The 22108-nt window shown below is 41.7% G+C and overlaps 1 protein-coding gene across 2 annotated transcripts in view; it reads right to left on the reverse strand.

Annotated features, from left to right (window-relative positions):
• Positions 1-22108, reverse strand: part of SPSB4 (splA/ryanodine receptor domain and SOCS box containing 4) — a 172188-nt gene that overhangs the window by 48135 nt on the left and 101945 nt on the right. For both annotated transcript variants that reach the window (XM_065074413.1, XM_005512472.3), the window contains one exon: positions 11550-12405. In XM_065074413.1, the coding sequence (XP_064930485.1) occupies positions 11550-12243 (694 nt within the window). In that variant the 5' untranslated portion in view covers positions 12244-12405. The remainder of the gene's footprint in view (positions 1-11549; positions 12406-22108) is intronic.

The raw sequence follows: 22108 nt of genomic DNA on the forward strand, positions 1-22108 counted from the left end.
GTAAAGTCAGTCAAAAGCTGTCCAACCTCTTTTGTAAAAATTAACACTGCAAAAGCAGTTGTGCACTGAGGAGAGAACATACCTAGAAGACATTAACATTAATGGGGTTTGCATCTACAGCTTATCCTTTGTATAAGGCTGACTAAACATACAACAGGAAAAGTAGCAAATAATGACATTTGTTAGTGCGAGGAATTGTAAACAACGGAAAAACAAACAGTTGTACATAATGTTAATTAAGCTTCCTCCTGCCTAATTATTATTAGCATGCTTTTTTTATTTTCATATAGCAGTCTTCCTCAACCTTGCAGGACTTAATCTTCATGACACTGGCAAAAATTCTTAAAGCCAAAACACTATCTGCGGCTTAGTTAGGACCTGTGGCTATAAAATGCACATATGGAAATATCACTTAATGGGAGAACTCATGCTGACTTATGAACATTTGCATTTGCAGGCAAGTTTGTTGTCTTCAGAGTGTACGAGGGAAAACTGACATTTTCACCAGCTACAGTATTTTGCTTTTTCCTATTTAATGTATCATGCTTCCTATAACTGTTTATTAAGATGTCTCAATAAACTGATCAGGTACACTTAAAGTGAATTTCTGCTAAGCCAAAGTGACAATCATTCAGGATAAAGGGGAATGAGTGATTCAGTAGACTATGTTAAAAGTGATGTTTAGATGTTATGCTCACTCATGTTTCATACACAAAATGTTTCTTGACACTTGCATTTTAAGGAAGTTTCTATCAACACAGTCATCTGGGGAACAGAAAGCAGATGGTGGTTCCAGCCGACTAGTCAGATGAGAAGTCACTTGGAGCTCTGGGATTTGATGACCAGCGTGTTCAAGTGGGTTGCTGAGAAACCCTCCACCACAACAGCATAATGGGTTTTCTTGCTCTGAAAGTAGCGCTATACACAGAAAGAAGGGCCACTTCCATGGTACTGTATTCCCCGACACATTTCAGGGGAGGCGCTTCTAAGCATACAGACACCCCAAAAGGTGTTTTTTAGACATTTTTTGGAAATAGTCAATCTCCAGCCAATTCGTGCTGCAACTCTTTCTCAGCAGTGAGTTTTCACCCACTAAACACGTATGCAGCATACAGACCCCCCCAACCAGGTAGGTTCTCACACCTTGTACCTCAACACCTCACCAGATCCTGTGTGTCTAGAGAACCAGAGAAACAGGACGTGGATAAAAAGCAGAAATACAGAACTGCTGCTGCTCCACAGCCAGAGATGCTGCTGTACCAAAGGGGGTTCTGCCTTCAAACTCCTCACCATCATTCCATTTTGTTCCACCTCCATTCCGCTCTGAAGACAAACTTATTTTCATTAATAATTTACCATTATAGCATATATATGCATTATGTATTAAAGGTGTTTGGAAAAAATTGGCCAGAGAAAGCCTGGAAGTTCCTCTGTGCAAATGATTTAAGAAAAAAAATATTGCAATATTGCATTCTCAGGAAGCTGTTGTTTGCATACAAATGCTAGCATTGTTCATGCTGCCAATTTATCAGGGTTGCATTGTGGAAATGTTGCCCAGGATGATTATAGAACGCTATAACTCCAGTATTTTAAGTACATAAAGTTATATGCTCAATTTTGAAAATGTTTGCATCGTCGTTGTTTTAGCTTTTGCTTTATTCTCAGTCAATGAAATTATAAAATGCCTTAAACTTTAACTGGTGATACATGGAAGTTAATCTGCCATGTAGAAATAACACACAATTTTTTACTAAGTCTTCAGAAAATTAGGAACATGAATTTTAGAAACAGAGAAGTCCATAAGAAATTAATAATATTTCAGTCTGCAGGGTTAATTCAGCCTCCTGGATCCCGAAATATTAATAGCTGACTCATCTTTAATCAAATTGACAAGTTGAGTTGTAAAGTCATTCAGGACAAAAGACTCACCTGTGAGATACCAATGGCATCACAGCGATTCCTGAAATACTGAAAATACACACCAGATTTCTAAAGTTCTTTGACTTCCAGAGGCTCTTAGTTTGACTTACAAGATCAAGCAGATACTGGCGGTCAAGAAAGTCCAGCAAGGCTGAGCTTAACCAGGAGGAACCAGGTGAATTTTCACTCCCTACCATACAATTGGGGGCTGCAATCTGAGCTCCTCTGCTCCTGCCAGGAAAACTGCTGATGAAAGAAAGTGAAGTAGGGAGGTTTGGTCATTCAGGAGCTTGGATAGTCCTGACCTTTCCTTTCCCTGTGTGCTACTTCATGTACTACATCAAGGTTTACTGGCTTCCATCAAAATCTCAGCATCTTTCCTTTTTAACCCTCTTACCATACTTCCCTGCCTTCTCTTTTCCTTTTAAGCACTAGTGCTCTTTCAAATATCTCTTCCTAGATCTCACTGGTACTTCTCACTTTACCTCGTAGTTTTCCTCCTCCTGTGACACACATTAAATTCTGTTGCACGTGGGTCATCTGCCTCTCATGATATCATCCAGTCTTTGTACACTATAGCCTTTTTTTCAATGGCTTGTCCGACCAACTTTAACATTTAAATCTCAATCTAAATGAAAAAGAAAGCATATGTTAGCACTACTTCCCTTCTTGATGGTAGACAATACCACTGAAGCTGGTTTCTCAACATAACACCAATGCAATTCTGTTCCGTGAAGCCTGAACCTACCAGGTAAAGCTTCTTATCCTCCTTTCCAAAGGCATCATGAACAAATTATTTGGAAGTACAAAAGGATTGGCTGTAACCAAATACTAGCGTGCACTTGATGGACTGCAGATTTTGCAGGATGTTTAAAGTTTACCCTCTGATCTCTCTGAACTTTGGCCTTCATTTGTTTATACAGGCAGAGGCCAGTAGGTCATACCACTAAAATAAGCAAATTGTTTACACATATGGCAAGCACGGATGGAGCAGAAGTGTAGTCATGGCTACAACCATCCACAGCATATTAAAGCAATTACTTTACTTAAAATAACAAAGATACAGTGAGTCCACATACGTGGTGAGGAGACCTTCCAGTGCAATGAAACTCAGTACGAACCAAGAAATTCATTGGCATTTCTTCAGAAGCCAATACGTATGTTCCAGTCCAGTCTAACCCGAGTCACTCACCGTAACAGTCCTTGTTTCATAAAAAGTGGCAGTCTTTGATACCACCAGAGCCAAACTTAGGCGCAACCTCAGCCCTGTGGCACTTAACGCTGCAAAGACTAGAGAAGTTTAGGGAGCGAGGCTGGAGCGGCAGCTGTCGCTGCAGTTGCGGACCCAGCGAGCGCCCCTGGGCTGCCTCTGTTTGACCCCCAAACTCCAGCACCGTGCCTGTGTCTGGATGATGCATTTCACCAGAGGCCAGAGAGGAGTTCTTTGTTCAGTGAAAATACATTATTTTCATCATATTTATGCTAGCTTTAAAACTAAAATTTGCTATTTAGAAAAATCATTACATGCTTAAAAAAACGTAATTCCTAAGCCTTTAAAAATTATTTTAACCTTTATAAAGACCTTTTAAAAAGCCTCTCCAAACAGCACATTTTACATAACATGAATGACCTGGAAACAAGGCTTTTTCAGAAGCAAAAAGCAATTCAATTTTGAAAGTGAGAATGGGGTACTAATATAACCCCACACTCCGTTTTCTTTTGACTGACAGAGGAACGTATTTTTGAGAACAGTTACAGGCTCTCTGCTTAAGAGAATCCCCCCCCCAAAAAAAAAGAGGTAAATACTACAAGAAATGAGAAAAAGAAAAAAATCACCAAAATGTAAAAGAAACTAATTGCTTTTTCTTGGTTAAATATACTGCAGCTGTCAAGCTTGCTGAAACCATTGTTTTAGCTCCAAGATGCTGTATCAAGGCTCTGCGGCCAATTCAGTGCCATACTGAGTAGGCATACAGGTACGTGCCATACATGAGAAGAGCATAAAACATTTAGAGTTACTTTTTATTGAAAAGGAGAAGCACATCTTTAAGGTTCATGTCCAAACAATCCACGCAGACATGAGTTCCCATTTGCACTGCAGATGCAGCATGCTGCGGAAATCAAACCGTCTGTTGGGACAAAATGAATCTCAAATAAAAATTATCCTTTTTTCATGTTACCTACTTGCTTGCTCAAAATCCATTTTGGTTTCATACAAATCACTTTTCTGGAATGAGATGACTTGTTTGGCCAACCAGTTCTAAGAAACTGCTAGAGACAGAACCAATAAATAACCTCTTAATAAAGATAAACAGACAACAAAAAACCCCACAGCCCAAAGATATGCTAAGTCTGGAAGTTCATTACTTTCAGAAAAAAACATTCACATAACAATGTAAGAGTATCTTCCTGCCTTATTGATCATCTGAGTTGGACATACCCAGGAAATGTGTGTTTCCTTAGGCACATGCAGAGAACGCAGAGGTACAGCTGTGACCGGACCCTGCCTCACGCAGTGGCCGCCTGCTCAGTCCACTCTGAACAAGCATTACCAACAATATGTTTATCCAGTGCTCCTAGTGAATCACCTTCCCATTGCAGACACTCTGGGCACCAATGCTGAAGATGCGCAGCTCCAACCCAGCCATGCAGAATCCCAGCCAATGTGCTATACAAAATGCTCAGTTTGTTTCAAATTACGAACAGGAATCCTCTTAGAAGTGTCATCATTTTATCTTCTGTATTTCAGCACCAACTAGCATTTAAAAATAATGTTTAAACAACTGAAATAATCCTCATAGTTCTTGTCCATAGTTCTCATTCAGCTGCATCAATAACTTCTAACATCTCTGCCTCCACCCTGAGTTTCAGTGCTGAACACTGAAATGCCCCATCTTGCACTTCCAGTGTCGGAGGTTTTTCAGCAAAAATCAGCTTTGATAACAGGCCTGAAGACAGATGTGATCATCAGTCTCACCTCAAAACAGTTTAAAGTTGAAGACTAAAGTTATTTAAATTCTCTGTATATTCACAAAGCCAACAAGACGAGGGGGAGCTCTGATCCAGTCCTGTGCTTGCTAGCAGGACTTGTCATTTGTTACCTTCAAAGGGCAACACAAAGCTGAACCTGAGGACACAGGGACTGTCATGCTCCATCAGGTTTCCCCAGCGGCTGTCCCAGGGAAAGTACAAAATACGCCAGCTCTCAGCCACCCAGGACTGGAGAGAAAAGATTCAAGGAAGAAACGCAGCCACAAAAGGAACACAAAAGGATGACTTGCAGCAGAACTTCCCACCTTTTACCAGAGTGAAACGTTATCTGGGAGAAAGTGGGGCACAGTGCAGTTAAAGGCTGCTGAGCTCCCAATTACAGCTGCAGAAAGCAAAGCCCGTTCTGCCACTTGCCAGCTCCGCAGCGTTTGGCCTCACAGCCTCAGCACTGCTATACCAGGCGCTACTGCTGGGCAGCTTTCCCATGGGGCACACAGGGACACAGACAGCACTGTCACTGCTTTCAGTGGAACCGTCTGCTGAGCACGGCAGCATTTCTAGATATGCTCATTTTGTGGCACATCACCTGGAGATTTACCATAAAAATACGGGTTTTGCTATAATCTGAAGACTGGTATAAAAATCAATATACTCCAGGAAGATCACAGTCTTCTCATGTTCATCTTTTTAAAATGGAATTTGCTCTGAGCCCAAACTAGAAATTACGTTGCTATCTGGTCTTCCTAATAGAGGAGCTACTGTCTTTTAAAGGAAGAAAAAGAGGCCATCTCCAAAGAGCTTGTGGTTAGAGAAGAAACTGCAATGGCTAGACAGACAAAGTAATTATCTTAAGGAGAAATATAACTTATGAGGAAACTTTTATGAAAACGTAGTCAAGATGGACAGAGCACACACATTTTTTGGCAAGAAGTTAGGTATATCACCGGATAATCTATTGCTGAAGCATCATTATTTGCACTGAAGCTTGGATTTATGCTATACAATGCCCAACAGCAATATGGATAGAACAGACCTAAAAATAAATACCCTTTACAAATTTCTACTTCTAATACAAACCTGTAAGAATTTGTTCATATTGCTCAGCAATTCCAGCATTCTCAACCAAATTCATAAAAGGGTTAAGCAAGGCTATCAGTTTTCTGATTGCTATTTTAGAGTAATACATACAATAAAGTATAACTTCAGATTACCACTTTTACTTCCATTTTGAGAACAGAGGTGTAGTCATTGCTCTTCAAGGTTTCTACTTCTTAAACACAAGATACATGAGAAATTAGTGGAAACGTAATCAGAACACACTAATATGAGTTAGTGTTAGCAGTTGCCATGGCACCGTTATGAACCAGAGAAGGAAGAAAAAGCACAGGTATGTCGGGATGCAAATAAACCACACCACAGCTGCGGACTACTGATGCTGCTTCTCAGCCTCGGGAGCTACTGACCTTAAAGTATGCCAGTACCTTCTTATATTTTAGGTCAATGATAACTGGATTCCCTGCTAAATAAACCAGACTAGGTTGTAAGAGAAAAAAATGTTCTCTGTAAAGCTAATTAGTGTCTTAGATTGCCTGAGGAGTCTATTGCTGGAGGTCTTAATAGGTCAAAGTTGTATAAAAAAAGACAAGGCTAATCTTAAAAGTGTAGGAGTTTGAGAAGCTCTTTCTAGCTCCGTACCTTCGTAAGCAATCACTTGCAACCAGCGTGAGGTAATCAGATGATTCTCTGCATGATTGCAATTAATTTACACAAATGAAAAACTCTGAATATGCAACATTCACCCCAAAAGACCGTTACAAAGACCATTATGTAGTGATGGAAAGGAGGAAAGGTTGAAAATTAATTAGAAAGCGTCAACAAATTAAGATTAAAGGACACAAAACGCACTTAACCCAGGGAAGGGGAGGTGCACATGGAAGACAACCACAAAACCCCTAAGTATCAGATTCCTGAAGCAGGAACTGAAAATGCTGCTTCCTGTTATCTCAAAGGCTAAAGATTGCTTCTCTATGGCATTAGCTGCTTCATTACTACCACTTCATCCTCTGATTGCATGTCTGTAGATAAAAATTCTTCATAAGGTTTAGCAATATTGGATTTTCAGAGTACATTACTTCCATTGTAACATCCAGAATAATGTATTCTAGAAATATCATATAAAGCAGACTGGTTTAGATAAATAACACACATATCCATTTAAAAATTTTGATTTAAAACCATTTGGAGGAAAATCCACAGTCTGATGAGAGATTACATGCTTGTCCTGGCAGTTAACCATTCTGCAATTTTATTTGTTATTCTCTTTGGAACTTAAAAAGGTAAAAGAAACTCTAAGAGTAAAACATGGCTGTGCTGGATAACAAACATTATTACCAAGAAGTTGGTTGGGCAGCATTACCCCAAAACCTTGCCAAACTTACTCATATCTAAGAAATAACTTCAGGATTTATAACCAGAAACATAAAAAAATCGGTGGTAGTGGGGTGCGATTTCTTCATCTTCAGTTATTGTAGTCTACTCGACATGTCATAATACAGAATTCAAAGTTCTTTCCTCTCACATGCAATTTCAAGACTTTTAAAGCTCATTTAAACATTTAGTCATCCTTCCTTCAAGCAACGGCCCAAGAGTCAAGAGTTTAGGCAACTGTTTGGCAAGTTGTCGCCTTCTTTAAAATTGTGATGACCACATGGAGACAGTGTCTTCAATTGGGATGCATCCCACAACGTATCCCAGCCAGATGTTCCACTCCAAGGCAGCAGCTGTAGCAGCCACTGCTGCACTTCCAGCGAGAGTGCACGTTACAGGACAAAGAAATGTGAAAGCCCTACAGCAGGCATTTTTAGAGATGGCCAGAAAGCCTGTGCTGATGCAAACCTCCAGATGTTTCTTCAAGACCCTCATGAGAACCTGACGTGCTGACATACATACATACATGGGTGGGTTTCCAAGACCAGCAGAGCCCCTCCAGCCCTCCTGTGAGCTCTCAGTATTTCATTTCAACAAATCTCTGCACTGTCACACAAGGATGGCTGGGAAAAAAAAGTCTTTCCGCAGCCTCACTCTGCCTTCTCCCTGCCTAGGAAGATATTAAAGGCTAAGTTTTGTACCTTTGAGTTGCATTATGCAATTCTATGTCTATGGATCACCTATTATATACAGAATAGAGACCATCTGCTTTGCTCTTCCATACCAATTCAGAACAGGACAGAGCTGGACCTGTAATGCGCACTTATAAAAGCATTTTGACTTCTGGAAGTCAAAATACTGCCTGTTCTGTCAGGTATTTTCAAGGATCAAAATAAATCACTCTTGTTCAACTCACCTACTCAATGACAAAGTTCTCCACCATGGCACTGTTATATTGTCCTCCCACCACGTTGTTTAAACACACAAGTACTAATGCATCAGTCATGATCCACAACGTACATTTACACAAAAGTGTTTTCCTACTTCTCTGTTCCAGCCTATAACTAGTCTTCAGGATTCCTCATCAGAAAAACAGATAATAAATAGCCCAGCTTTTTTAAAACATGCACATACCCTGATGGAAGAAAGCATCTGAAAAATAACATACACTGCATTTATGTTATTTGGGTTTTCTAATTCTTGTGATACGCAATGAGTAAGATGCAAAATTCCGTACAACTTAGGCACTGCGCAAACATCGCTGTGGTAAATACTGATAGTGCTTGATCAAAGTTTGTCCTGGGAAGAACTCAACATGCTTATGATGAGCACTCTCCACCCTGTGCCCCTGCCTTCCCTCCCAAACCCTGACAAATATGTGCAACTCTGAGTCTCTCAAATGTGAGTGAAAAACTGTTTTGTGAAAATCCCAACACATCATCATGTGATGCTCAAAGCAGCTTCTGAAAGCAGAATACTCTCTGGGTATCAGATGCAGCTGGCATCTCTTTTAACTACAGCATTATTCTAGGAGCAATACCCAGAGACCAGAGGGCACGCAGGTTCTCGATCTTTGACCTGCAGGCTTATCCTTCTATGACTCTGCCATCTACGCAGTAATTAACATACTTCAAAGTCTGCATCGGCTCTATACCACTACAACATATGTTTAAGCTCATTGCAGCTGCACAAGCCCATCATTTGATCCTTTCACTCTTCCATTCCTGCAAGCCTTTCACTCTTTGCCAGGCAACTGAAATGCATGGGCCTTTAAAGTATTCAGAGGTCTTCTATTTAAACAGCATGTATTGAAAATGCTAGAAATCCCCACAGTCGAGCTCTCCATTTGCTCTGCAAGACAGCACATAAACAACCACTGCAAGCTGTGGAATGCATTCTGAGAGTTAACAATCAATCACGAAATAGCAAGTTACAAGTCTCTGTTTGACAGCAGTTTCAAGAACAGCTAAGCTGCTATTGCCAGATCTACTAAAAGCTGCAATCAGCAGTATGAGATCCTTCCAGGGAAGAAAAAAAAAAATTAAGATGAATTTGTAAGGTTAAAAAGCAAGCAAACAACAATCCCCCACACCCACGGACATACCTAGGTTCACATGTATCGAAATTTGTGAATGCACTCTGATTTTCAAAGAACAACTATAAAAACTGTACTATTAAGTGCTATGAGAGCGAACATGAAGCTTGCACGGGTTCACAAGGGCTGCCTGGATAGAAATGCTTTTAGCAGAGAAGAGAGGTGTTTGCTTTAAAGCACCAGCTAAACAAGCTACTTTGGTTTCTTGAATGCTGTTTTTGTTACAGGACAGTAATGGATCAGTGAACATGTGATAACAAATGATGTGATTCCAGGATGTCAAACTGCCCCATGGCAAAGTGGCTTTCAACTTCCTCTTCACATGATCAGATTAACGCTCAGGCCTAGTTTAGTTTACAAGTTTAATTTTAGCCATGGGTTCATGCTCAAAACAAAGAACCAAGACTACTTGGACTTTCTCAGGGATAGTTTAGGAAGCTATCCTGCCTCTTCCAGCAAAACTATCCCATGAGAAACCGGATGGGAATTTTTCTCTCTGTCATCTCACAGACCACAGCTATCCTTCTCTACTTGGTGCCTTTTATTTTATGATTTCTACCAAACCCATTCACATCCTCCTCCTGGTGTTTTCGTCTTTCTAGAGCTCCCTTGAGCAGCCCTGCGAAGGCTACAAAAGGAATGCAGAACGATTCCTTGTGTAGACGTGGTGGACCAAGCTGAGCTGTACTTTGCTTAGTTTGGCAGATATTCCCGGTATTAGAAAAACTGCTCTTGCACAGAAATTACCCAGTTTGCAAAAGTACCTCTCCCCCACCACCCTCCAAAAAAAACCCACCAGACCTGTCTGCACACCACTCTTTGCTATGACTAGGTAATCGCAAAATACTTAAGCTCCTCCGATATTGCCCTGAAAAGAGGGATATGAAAGCACTCAGGAAGCTGCCATTTAGCATCTGGCTGTAATAACCCACAGAACTTCTGCGGATAAAGATTCTTTCCCCCGGTGATTGTTACAGATGTTTATGAAGAGGTAATTTTAAGGTCAGATTATTTAATTATGTTTCTACTTTGTATGTCAGATGTAAGGCTAATGAGCAGAGAATTACTTTTTGACAGAAAAAAAATTACACCACCCCAACCTAATTGAAAAGAACAGAAAATTCCTCTAGAAATTACTAATTGAAAGGCAGGTGTTGTACACTTGCTATTACCCTCCTTTTACAAGACTAAGTTCCATTCATAGAGACCAAACACCATGAACGCTTTTGTTCAGTCATCTATTTTTGTTAAACCCATGTATTTATATTCATGTTTCCTCCTATGGCTCAGATAATACGGTGCTAAACAAGAACAATGTTCCACTTGCTGCCTTGTTCAGCCTCCCTTTCCCCAATTCACAGCAGCTGACAGGAGATACCTGGGCATGGCAGAACGTCTGCGGTGCCGGGTATGGACCTGGCAGAGCTGGCCGAGCAGCGAGAGGAACTGGACAAGACCCTGTTCTGCAACTCATCTTTTGGTGGGCTACCGCTTCAAGCTGTATTTCTGGAGAAAAAAATACCCTGAGAGAGCACCTTCTGAAACAAACTAAGAACAGAGCTCTCTTTCATTCCTGAAAGCAATATTTGACCTGAGCTCGCCGATTTTCAGTGATCCACAGCTGCTTCCGAGGGTCCTGGAAAGGCAACTATATGGAAAGAAGACTACTGGCCTGAATTCAAGTATGTTTATGCACACCATGTAAGAGTTCCCACTACTACAGGAAATTTTTACAGGATCCACAAATCCTATTTGAAAACCACAGATTTAAAACATATCCTCCAGTAAACAAAAGTTTTAGTGTTAAATATACCCAGAAGTTTCTCAAGATCTTTTTTCTCAGCCTGTTCACTTTCTTTGGACAGAGATTCCTTACTACTCTGCTTGTCAGAAGGGACGGCACTTTGATGCAATCCATACTGTCATTACATGCCACAACTGACAGGTATTAGTTGTGGGCAGTAATTATGGAATGCAATTTACTCACAGTGGGCAGTCCCCACCCTGGCACTCTCTGCTTACAATGAAAGGATCAATAACTAAAAATAAATAAATAAAAAATCCTACATGAGAAAAGTCAAAAGATAGTGAAATGAAGAAACATGGTAACACTTACGGTCAAGTCCATTGACGTATCTCATTGTAATTTCACAGTGCCCCCAAACTGCACTGACGATGGGGTAAAGTTTTTTCCCTTTTAGTCCTCTGAAGGCCACTCCAAGATACTGTCCATCTACCATGAAGCTAAGCGTCCCTTCATCCATATCCAAAACCACCAGCAAGGAGTCTGGGAGTACAAAAGACTCATCCGGTTCCAAAAAGACAGGATACGTGACTCCAGGCTGGTTTTTGCAATTGTGGTAGAGTTTGTTGCGTCCCAGATCCCAGCCCCATGACTCACTATTGCTACCAACCAACGACGTGTATCCCACCGAGTGCAGCGGAGCTTCGGCCGTGGAGACGCCCACCACAGCGTGAGTTCCCCGTTGCCTCGTGGGCCAGTGGATTTGCCAGACGTGCAGGCCTCTCGTGTAGCCGACTTTGCCCCGGATGCAATCTGTGCTTTGGGCAACTGGGTGTCTATGAAAAGTCAGTTTGTCATCTTCCTTTACAAATATATTTAAGGAGCGATCTTCATTATTCCAAGCGTGTTTATACTGGACCTCCAGCTTGGCAGGGGGCATATCCAACAGCATGTCCAGTCGTGCTGGCTTGCAAAAATCCGGGCCTCTCAGCTCTCGTTTAACAGGTCTATAAGGGGGCTCCCTCACATCCACAGACTTTATGCTCCCTGAGATTTTCTGGCCCATTGCTTGGCTGCAGATTTACAAAGGAGAAAGAAAAGTTGACTTTGGCCCAATGTTACCTCATGAAAGCACTTTTACACTGAGCCAGTGACCTGACAAGCTGACTGGATTTACTTCTCCTGTTTGGAGCTTTTTAGCAGCAGTGTTTTCAGAGAAAAAATGCTCCTGAAAGAAAGCAGAAAGTTTCCAGTTAGTTTAAGAAAGTCAACAAAAAACCCACAGCATATTTTTAAAGAACTTCTTCTCATCCCTAGTAGTTATTTAAAACACCAGAGCTGACAATTCCCCACTTTTTGTTCAGTATCCCACAGTGCTAAGCAGCCTGCCAGCAGGATGCTCCGAGCCCACCAGCGCACAGAGCGCAGACAGTCATTTCCTCCAATTCATAATAGGATGCAGACATTCCCCACCTTCTGCCCTTCCACCCATTCTGTCTGGCCAAGTTCACAGCAGCCCTGAGAAAGGCGTACGCTACTCCCCAGCAACAGCGATAAACTTTATGTTCAACGGTAGCTTCACTTTCACTTGTGCCTTTGTTTCACAGTCTTAGAAATATGCGGGATGCAGAATCTCCTTTTATTTCTAGCTGTTCTTTGCCCTGGGCCTGGCAAAACAGGGCTTCAAGTTTTGAACTGTTATTAAAACAAATGCAGAAAACAGCAAACGGCTGCAAATTTTAAGTGTTTAAATGTCCTTCAGTAAAACAAAAGAATCCAGCAAGCTTTAGTCTTCTTATAAAGAGGCTAAAAAAAAAAACCCAGGAGACATAACAAGGAAAGAGGAGGCATGGAGGACAAATGACAAATGGTAATTCCAGTTCTTCAGCAGACTTTTCTGTATGGGCAGCTACTACAACTTCATATTTCTTCACACTGCTGGACAGCAGGCTAATTCACATTTTCCATATTGCAATATTAGGCTGATGTGAGGGCATGGAGCACAGTAGGACACATTACAGGGAAAACATGATTTTGAAATGTATTCTTTCTGTGCTTCCATGGACAAACACAGTAATGTAGCTGGAAGTGGTCAAAACCACTCAGGAAAGATTCTTTGCAGCCCAGCTAAGTTGGGTTCATTCACCTTCTAGAGGTCAGGTAGGGTGCAAAGGGAAACCAAGAACTTCCAAAAGTAGTAAAGGGATAAAATGAAGACAAAGTCCTATAAACTCAAGCAGATGATTGACGGAGGATCAAATATAGTATCTCCACCAGCAGACATAGTTCTGTCTTCTACCAAATAAGTGCCAAGTCCGGGAATGCTCAAATATATGACAGGTGAGGAGACCCACTCTGATTATTTACTGACAGAGCCACAGAAAGTTTCAAGAAGCAACAAAAATCACCAGATTCTCAAAAGCCTGAAGAGCCCAACTGACAGCAGGTTTTCATAAAACACCAAACAGGCATAGATTTGTTGCAAAAAAACATCTTGCAAGATGTCACCGTCCTTCCTTTTAAAGAACTTCTACCCCAAATACACTGCCCCATTGCAAAGATCATTTCTGAAAGAAGAGTAAGAAATGTGCACTCCCGATGAAAGGAAGTAAAAAGAGAAGTCTACAAATCAACACCTATAAAATGTACAATCCAGCCATGTTTTAAAAGTTAATGAATTCCTTGTATTATTTGTAGTGGCCGATATTATGTAAAGTGTTTTCTGCATGTATCAAATACAGAAATGAAACAACAGCTGTGTTAAGTCAATGCTTAAAAAAAAACCAAGAAACCACACTAAAAAGCGTATTTTCAAATGCATGTGACAGTTAAGTGACTGTATATAAACATTATTTTCTGGTGGCTGATCCCACATGGTATATGTGCACACTTGAGCTTAAAATAACCACTTCTTTGCACATAATTTTAATCTTTAATATCAAAATTAAACATAAACCCCCAAGCCCCTCATATTATGCTACTAGGAGGATCCAGAACGATTCACAGGAGCTTCTTCCCACTCATACAGTAGCCACAACTTGAAAATTAACGCACATGAAACCAACTGGAACAAGCCCCCACTTACATCTTTTCAAACCTCGTGAAAATAATCTGAAATTTTAAACAGTAATTACTCATAACTTGACGGTTGCCATTTCCACTATTGCAAAAGCACTAATAGGTTGTTTCAAAGGTATAATGGGAAATTTTGCCCATCGAAGAAAGTTCAATACCTGATTCTACACTAATAATCCTGGGAGATAGGAAACACTGACCCTAATAGACACACAGGGAAGCAAGAGAGAGTAAATGTCATCAGGAGAGCGAGCTTTCCTAGGAGGACACATGCTCACGGACTGGGCAACTCCTTTAGAAAAGGTGTTTGATTATTTGAGCTGGAGAGGAGGATAGGAAAAGAGAAAGCATGCAGCTATTGAAGGGGAATCCCAGTGATTTCTGTATGAGCCTTAGCTCTACGTGCCTTTGAAAACTTCCTCTTTAAAACACAAGACAATTGCCACGTTCCTGTCAGGGTGCAGAGGGGACACGGCCGGGGAAGTCCTCAGTGCATCCTCCTGTATCACTTCCTGATCACATGAGAAACTAAATTTGGCACAGAGGGCTGAGCTGGCAAATCACCAAGAGATTATAAACACCAGAGTGACTCACTTGGCACGCCACAGACAAACATTCTTCCTAATGTGCCCCAAACTGTAAAATAAATAGACTGCTAATAGATAGATCAGTAATTCAGAGGAGCAAAATGCATCGTTTTAAGTAGCTTGATAGGCGCACAACTCTGCCTTTATTCTGGGATGCACTTAGCAAGTACTTTGGTTTGAAAGTGTATTCTTACAATATTAGGCCATTCTTCATAGATGAACACTACCACATAATTTAATTATATAATGTAACATTTTGCCAAGTAGCTTTGTAGGGACATAGGACTGAACAGTAATGTAAAAGTCTTACAGTTGCTGATGCATCCAAGATGCAGCAGTTCCTAAGCAGTGGCACAGCTCAAAAGCTACCTTCCTCCCACCCATTGTAACATATTATACTCTCTTGCATCCTAGTTCTGTGGAGCTGGTAGTTGTTCTCAGCTTCTGTTAGAAGGCCAACTATAGCCGTACTTAAGCTCGTTCAAGTATCCATGGACTTGATCAAGTAAACGCAAAAAAAGTCAACATTTAATCGTGTGTACCAGTACAGTAATAACGGTGTAGCCCCATGCTGGCTGTGATCTCACGGCTCTGATTGCTGGTGTTTAGTAGCAGCTGACACTGAAACTTCATACGAGGTGGCATTGAGGGGCAGTACCGCGTGCCTCCTGCTCACAACCCATGCAGCATTAGCGTCGGCTCTACAGGGAGCGACTCATGCAGAAAGTCCTCCCAGCTGCTCACAATGGTCCTGCTGGCTGCTGGCAGGAGCAACCTGTCTGAAAGCCAAGTCCATCTATCCCTTGTGTTGTCTGCATCCTGTCCATTTACACCAAGCAGATGGCAGAGACCCACACGGAGGCATCACCTTGTCCTTCACCTCACCAGAAGCTGTGTTTAGAGTAGCACAGCTTACCAGGGCCCAGCCCATCTCTGCCGGCAACCATCCCTATTTCCAATGCAGAAGAATTGGAAGCATCAGACTCGCACCGTTACTCTCGGGACCTCCCCACAGCTTCTCCCAGAGCTGCGATATTATCACACGCCTGTTACTTTTTTGTAATCTGATACTACTCAGAGAACCGTAGATTTCCTTGCCTGTATCTTCTCACTAGAAACATAAATATTCTGAAATTTAAAAAAAAAAAGTGCATTTTCACTGTATAGTTTTGCTTTAAATATTTTCCCAAATTTTGCTCTTGCAGTAATTTCAAAACACTACAGGAGATAGGAAATAAGAAAACATTTCAGTCTGTCTTAACATACATATCACCTCTCTCTATCATACCTGTTTAGTAACTACAGCTGAAACACTAAATTTCCTCACTCACCCCTGTGATAAAAGGTATTTTGTGGAAAAGACAGTAGTGTTTTCATGGGAAGAGAAGAACCACACATTACTCCACTCCTGTAGCAACTGGAAATGTCTGGTTGAGAAGACTGTTAGTTTTTGTAACCTAAATTACTTCTGTCTCACAGTTTCACATTCATGCCACGCTCTGTCAGGATATGATGATTAGATTAAACGTACTGTACAAGAACAAACCAACTCCAAACAGGAAAAGCGTGTCAACATTGCTTAGCAGTGTCCTCATGCAGATTGCCAAAATATTTAGGGAAATTATTCACAATAAAACCACAAATTATACTTACTCCTTACCAGAGAAAAGCTTGCTGGGACATCGCTTTACTGTAATTAAATAGGGTGCATTTTTAACAATCCGATTTGTTGGCATCAGTAGAACATAACCGTTGTTAAAAGAAACATGCTTTCTGCAAAGTCAGCTTTCAGCATTCATAGTTATATTTCCCTCTGGATTATGATGTACGAGATGTGCAGACAGCTTGAAAAACATGCGTAAGAAATGACACTACATAAACGTAATTCAAAACTACAGTAAGAACGTGCTACGACTTGGGTTAATTCTGCTAAATGGATTCTTACCAAAAAAAGTGAAAAGTGAGGCGAGTCCCAGCAAATGGTACTGATCAGCAAAATTGTCTATCAGAAAAAGCAGGGCAGGTGATCCCTCTGTCTATCAGCATCTCCAGCTGTTACACAGCAGTTGCCACTCTTTTAGATATTGACCCTTGTTGGGTTTTCTCCTACGTGCAGCCAGACTTAACTGCCACCTCCCCTGCCAACGTGGGCTTGGTCACCAGCAAGCCAGGGGACTCCTGAACGCTGGGCGTTCAACAGGAGCCTCTGAACCAAGGCCCCTTCTCCACGGGCACCCAAATTGCCCAGATACCTGAACAGAACCGATACCTTAAATGTTGGAGCACTCTGAACCTAACCCTGGTCCTAAGGGCCCTACAGGAAGACAGAAAAAACCAGCTCTGCTGTGCTGAGCAAGCTGATGAAGAAGGGTTTGTAAGTTCAAGATCAAGGACTTTTACCTCCACCCAGACAACAGAGAGGCACGAGGCTCACTGTCTATCAACTATGTTCCCAGTGTGCAAACAGCTACATAACCATGACAACACTGGTTTGAGGGTAACAATGAATTAAGCACATTTTTGGCACCCTAAGAAGTTTGGCCAGCTTGGATTCAACTATAGATCCTGGTATCCAACTTTGTTGATTTATTGCCCATTTTGAACAATGTTGGCTTTCTCTGTCAAACTGGGAATATACAGTAACAATGAAATCAGCCAGAAATGCTTGGATACTCTAAACTATCCTCTGCTACAGATAAAATTTTATGCTGCATGAACACTTAGCAAATGACATTTAACATGTGGGATGAACAATGCAGCAGTAAGTCATGACTCCTTCGATTCCTGAAAGGAATGCAAATCCTGAAAATCCAAGGACATTCCTCCCTAAAGGGTAACTTGTTTCATACTGTTACAAATATGTAATTGTTTCAAAATTCAAGATAAGCTTGTTATTAAAATACACTGTGCTTTTAGCCAATTGGAATTAGAATAATCTGAAATACCACACCATCTGTACCACCAGAGTTACAAGCAGTGTAGTCATATGATGAAGAATTCAGAAAGAATCTTGAGTAGCTATGAATACAGCTGAATGTATATTTTTAAATACTTCCATCAACTGTACTTTGGAAGCGAGCTGGTTTGAGGTTTTGGGTTGGTTTTATGCCTTCTACCTCTGCATATGTTTCTGGAATTCACCTCTCTGCTGCTGAAAGTTGGTTTTAAATGCAAACATATTCTGAAGAAACATGAAAAGTGACAAAAAAACTTCTGTAAACAGGTTTTTTTTGCGTGCCGACTTCTCAGAATAGAGCAATGTGATTTGAAAAACAAATATAGTAACATAATATAATTACTTTTTTTTTTTTTTACTATGCAAGTACTTCTTAGAACAGCAACATTCCAGTTCTGAAGTTACTGAAAGGAAACCTTTACTTTCTTTTCCGGGTATTTAACAGGAATACCCTTGTGATTGCACAATTAACACAAGCTTACAGATGTTCAAGCTGCTACATCCCTCCTACCACGCCTTCCTATTCATTCTTCCCTTTAGTCTTCACAGAATCACAGAATGGACTGGGTTGGAAAAGACCTCAGAGATCATCCAGTCCAACCCTTGGTCCAACTCCAGTCCGTTTACTAGATCATGGCACTAAGTGCCATGTCCAATCTCAGTTTAAAAACCTCCAGGGACGGTGAGTCCAGCACCTCCCTGGGCAGCCATTCCAATGCCTGACCACTCTCTCTGTAAAGAATTTCTTTCTAATATCCAGCCTAAATTTCCCCTGGCAGAGTTTAAGCCCATGCCCCCTTGTCCTATTGCTGACTGCCTGGGAGAAGAGACCAATCCCCACCTGGCTAGAACTTCCCTTCAGGTAGTTATAGAGAGTGATGAGGTCACCCCTAAGCCTCCTCTTCTCTAGACTAAACAACCCCAGCTCCCTCAGCCTCTCCTCATAGGTCTTGTGTTCAAGTCCCTTCACCAGTCGTGTTGCTCTTCTCTGGACCCGCTCCAGCACTTCAATCTCTTTCCTGAACTGAGGGGCCCAGAACTGAACACAATACTCCAGGTGTGGCCTCCCCAATGCAGAGTACAGGGGAAGGGTCACTGCCCTTGTCCTGCTGACCACGCTGTTTTTGATACAGGACAGGATACCATTGGCCTTCTTGGCCACCTGGGCACACTGTTGGCTCATGTTGAGCTTCCTGTCAATTAGTACCCCCAGGTCCCTTTCTGTCTGACTGCTCTCCAGCCACTCTGCGCCCAGCCTGGAGCGCTGCAGGGGGTTGTTGTGACCAAAGTGCAGCACCCGGCTCTTGGCCTTATTGAACTTCATCCCATTGGAATCAGCCCATTTTTCCAGTCTATCCAGATCCCTCTGCAGAGCCCTCCTGCCTTCCAGCAGGTCGACACTCCCTCCCAACTTGGTGTCATCGGCAAATTTGCTGATGATGGTCTTGCAGCCCCCTACATTCTAACGGCCTGGAGATGGGTCTGCCTCAGAAAACTAAAGTGGGTAAACACCAGTATTTTATTTTGCCAGGTTATTTTCAGGTGGATAAACCCTCTGATCTGGCACATCAGACAATAATGTAAACACTTGCTCCAGCATAAGGAAAGGGAGAATTAACAAGCTGAAAGGCAGAACCATCTATTTAAAAAGCAGCCCGAGAATTGTGGAGCAAATTTCCAATCACTTTAAGCTGCCTTAAGGGGCAAAGCTGAACTTCATGTCTAAATTCAGTAAAGTCATGAGCTCTGCTTGCATCTTTCTCACCCTTCTGGCACGAAAAGATGCATCTTTCATCCTCCAGCCACCCCTCTGTTACAGTAAATACTCTCCTGTCTTTCCTGGATGCATGGTGTAGCCATTTTGAAGATTCAAGTGTCAGGGTTATATTAAAAGAGCAAATTAGCAGATGAGAAAGGCTTAACACTAAATTGAGAGTTATGTTTTCAGCTCTGCTTTGCTTTATGTAGAATCATTTGCTATTTTACATTTCTAGTCAGCCATGCTTCACCAAATAAGTAGTATCAATAGGTGTCAGACCACATGAGATTTAAAGCCCAAAGAATAATTAAGTTTTAATATTGCAGTTTCTCTCCAGTCACTACGACTTGTCACCAGCTTAACACTTTTTAGACTATTTATTTTACTCTTACCTCTACAGCTTTGTAGAGGATCAATACCCCTACAGTCTCAATTTCAAAACCAGATCAGTCATTAAACAACGCCCACAATGGCTGAGTATCTTCCAACCATCTTTCTTTTGCTATAATGTACAATGGAGCCAGTTGTATTTCAAAAGGAAAGTTAGGAAGTCATAGATGAGAAAGAGACTCCTGGAAAGCATCATTCCTTATTCTAGCCAGCAGCAAATCCCAGGGGATGCGCCAGAACAAACTGATGGGAGGTCCAAAGATGTAAAAAAGTGACAATCAGACAGATGAGAGCTCCTCTAGCTTAACATCATTTTTCACCAGCACTTCATTGCAACTGCAGTAACTGTAATAACATGCTCTGGTGAAAAATCGTCCCATTAGCTCAAGTATTACATGTGTCAACATACTCCAAACCTGGTGAGTCTTCATAATTCAAGATGGAACCTAGATCTGCAAGTGGTTTTCTAGCGGCAGGATCACAATGAGGATGGGGGTAAGGAGGAACAACCACTAATAGCAGCTCTTCTTTAATCACAAGGTTGCTGTAGACTTATTAGACTCTACAAGAGATGGCTCCACTCTCACAATGCTTGTCTATACTTTTTGCAGTTAATGGATGAGACGAGTTCTCAGCCTGTCTACCCTTTTATCTACAAAAAACATTCGCTAACAGCTTAAAATTTGCAGTGCTCTTGGAATGGCTGAGGTAGTTTTGTCGTCTTCTTTTGTTTTTAAGCCTTTATTTAATTCTCAGTTGAACAGGAGCAGCAGCATACAAACAATACCTGTCAGATGCTCTCACCATTGGTGGGCCAGAATCAAACCCACCCGATGCTCCAGCTGAAGCAGCCCATTAGAGGCAGTTCCCAGTCTGACCTGGATGGCTTTAATACTTCCAACAGCGCTGCCAAACTCCAGTGACAAAACAGTATTGCGCCTTTGGCCAAATAAAACAGACGAGAGATGAAGATAGATATTCTCCTTCCTGCAGCAAGTTGAACAGACTCAGAAGAAGATGATGCTCAAAAAGGCTGTTTCAGGCAAACCACGGGTGATCGGTTACAGGGGAGCCACAAACACAGGCAGGGCTGGGGCCCATTCCCGCTGCTCAGGGTTGTGTGGGGCGAGGGGAGGGCAGGGTTGGAGGGAACCCAGCCATTGTACTTGCACAAACATGTAGAAGATGAATACACCAGAACAAGTTTGATCCTGAACAAAAGCGTATTCTTTTGTTTAATAGGAAAATAAGCTTACACAATCACACCATCTGCATCCCTCCTAACCCTTCCCCCCTAACCATTTCAGTCAATAGCCTCCATGAGCCAAATTTGACACTACAGCAGCAGGCTCAAAGATAACCCTGTTCCTACAGCAGGGACAGCTGGAGAGAGGACAGGCATCTTGGAAGTGACCTGATGGGAGGTCAGGCTGGGCTGCGAGTTTACATCTTGCCAAGGAACCCAAAAGAGAATGAGCTCACTTCAAAGCTGTAACCTAAAGAGTTCAAGTGAAGTCAGCCACAAGACACAAATCCAGGAAGCAACGCTTCATCTGTCCCGCAGTTTCTAAAGTGGCTTCTTTTAAAGAACAGAAATTAAGTAAACAGACTTCATATATCTTAAGGAAGCAGCATCACAAATTGCAACTACATGGCTGGCTTTGTATTTCCCAGGTGAGGTGACAAATGAAGTCACACGCAGTTTTTGAGAGCTAACAAGAACACAAGCCAACTTCATGTTAAATAAGTGTTTTCTCAAAAAGAACTCAACACATTTTTAAGCAACAGCAATGAATTTAATCTGTCTTAAACACACACTTCTGCTAAAACCAACTGTCAGTAGAGAACTATTGCACAGACAAATGGGGATGATGGAGAAAGCAATATCATAGAAACAAACTGCCTGAGCTCCAAGCAACAAAATCCATTTTCCTTGTGCACATAAAAACTTTCCCAATTTATAAAGCAGTATTTTCCTTTGTGTTTGCTAGTAATTTAGGAAATAGGGCACGCGGTAATGCAGGAGAGGCTGGGAAAGGCTACAGGGATTTCAGGAGTTAAAGATTTACAGACAGGTATGTCCCATGTCAAGAGTCTGTTCCTCACCCTGAAGACACAGAGGACACCTTGGTGAGGAGCCAGGCTGGGTCTCACAGTGGTGAAG

This window comes from Columba livia, chromosome 9 (genome assembly GCF_036013475.1).
Source record: "Columba livia isolate bColLiv1 breed racing homer chromosome 9, bColLiv1.pat.W.v2, whole genome shotgun sequence".
NCBI lineage: Eukaryota > Metazoa > Chordata > Aves > Columbiformes > Columbidae > Columba > Columba livia.